The sequence below is a fragment of the Anneissia japonica genome, unplaced genomic scaffold (genome assembly GCF_011630105.1).
Source record: "Anneissia japonica isolate Jap-2015-1 unplaced genomic scaffold, ASM1163010v1 scaffold1709_len327053_cov138, whole genome shotgun sequence".
NCBI classification, from domain to species: domain Eukaryota; kingdom Metazoa; phylum Echinodermata; class Crinoidea; order Comatulida; family Comatulidae; genus Anneissia; species Anneissia japonica.
Window position 1 is genome coordinate 315,123 of NW_022723599.1, and position 1,534 is coordinate 316,656.

General features: G+C 34.4%; 1 protein-coding gene across 1 annotated transcript in view; it reads right to left on the reverse strand.

The window, feature by feature from the left end:
• Positions 1–1,035, reverse strand: part of LOC117112291 — a 26,048-nt gene extending 25,013 nt beyond the window's left edge. The window contains exons 1-2 of the mRNA XM_033255358.1: positions 916–1,035; positions 474–580 (exon numbers count right to left, since the gene is read on the reverse strand). Coding sequence (XP_033111249.1) covers positions 474–580; positions 916–962 — 154 coding nt within the window. The 5' untranslated portion in view covers positions 963–1,035. The remainder of the gene's footprint in view (positions 1–473; positions 581–915) is intronic.
• Positions 1,036–1,534: the final 499 nt, after the last annotated feature.

Sequence of the window (1,534 nt, forward strand, 5' to 3'; positions counted from 1 at the left end):
GTTTATACATATTGATACAGCAAATATCATAGGGCAGGTTTGAGAAAATTGATGAACATTAATTAAGACTCGTGTGAAATCTTTTTATACGTTTATGTTTCTTAATAAATGGAACACTTATCTTTAAATTCATAAATTAGTCAATTTCGGAATCCTCTCCATTCTACTAAAAATAATATTTAACCGTTAACGTAAATACGGAACAAAAATTCTAAAGCGCCACAATAAAAACAGTAGGCGTTCTGGACTTCTTTTTATACAACAAAGGGCCGCATTGCATGATCCAGATTGCCCAATGTTTTGTTGTAGTGTTTTTCCGTATTGTGTCAGCAACTGGAATTTACCCAGTAAAAAAGACTATTAAATTTTATTGTACATTAAAAAACTAGTGACATTAAAACACAAACTATTAACGATTTTCAGCTTTCTTTGCTAATAGCGTTGCATAAAATGCAATCACATCATATACCTACCTTGACATAATGGTTTGTGGAATCCTAATGGACACACGCACATCGCGTCAACACACTCACCTCCATTGTAACATGGCGTTTCCAGACAACTTTGGGCCTTGACAGATCTGTTTGAGTTAAATAATTGTTGCAGGCTAATTCTCTTGCACACTAAACCTCATTGTACAACATAACATTAAGAGCATTTGTATACAAATACTGTTTTAATAACAGTTGAACATGCTTTGAGAAAAACGTATTTTCGCATTTAAGGTTTAACTTCTATTCTATAAAGTCCATTCTAAACGGTTCAGTACATTATAACAAGTAAGCTGATTGTGCAGTGGAGGAGCAAATACACAACCTGTATCTGGTACGTACTTAAATTGAGGCCTAACCATATGTCGAACTAGTTTTATTAACTTCCTATTAACAGATTTTCAAATAAAAAACTATGCAGTACCTCATAGATAATACCACGAGCGTCAAAGTTATGAGTTTATCAAACATTTTAGTTGATTTGGCCAAGATATTTGTTGCGACGACTGAAGTCTATGTACTGTACACCCATATTCGGCCTTCCAATTCAGCAAGACTACAAAATGTCACACTGTATGGGAGCTATTTGATATAACAGCAATTAGACCGTAGCAGCGGCTGTCACGCTTTACTAATATTATACGTCAAGGAAAGCTGAACAATACACGTGTAAGTAAACTAATACAATTAAATAACTTCCCCTTCAAGGAAAAAAAAAAAAAAAAAAAAACTTTAAAAACCCCCTAAACCCTCTATTGTTTAAATCACTCAACCACGCTTGAAGCCCGTGGGATTGACTGTCTATTGAGATAGATAGGCGCTTATTCGAACATTTACGGTAAGACCGAAGACGTATTTCTTGTGTAAAATAAAAAGTGTGGCCGCGTTAGTCAGCTTATAGAACAAAATATAAGAAACGACAGCATCACTCTTGAGACTAACAATATATATTATTCTCTAGCTTTCGTCCACTTAGACATAGACTACAGAGATTATAACTATTGTTAAGTAAGAGAATATGTGGCTAGATTCCCGCATGTTGG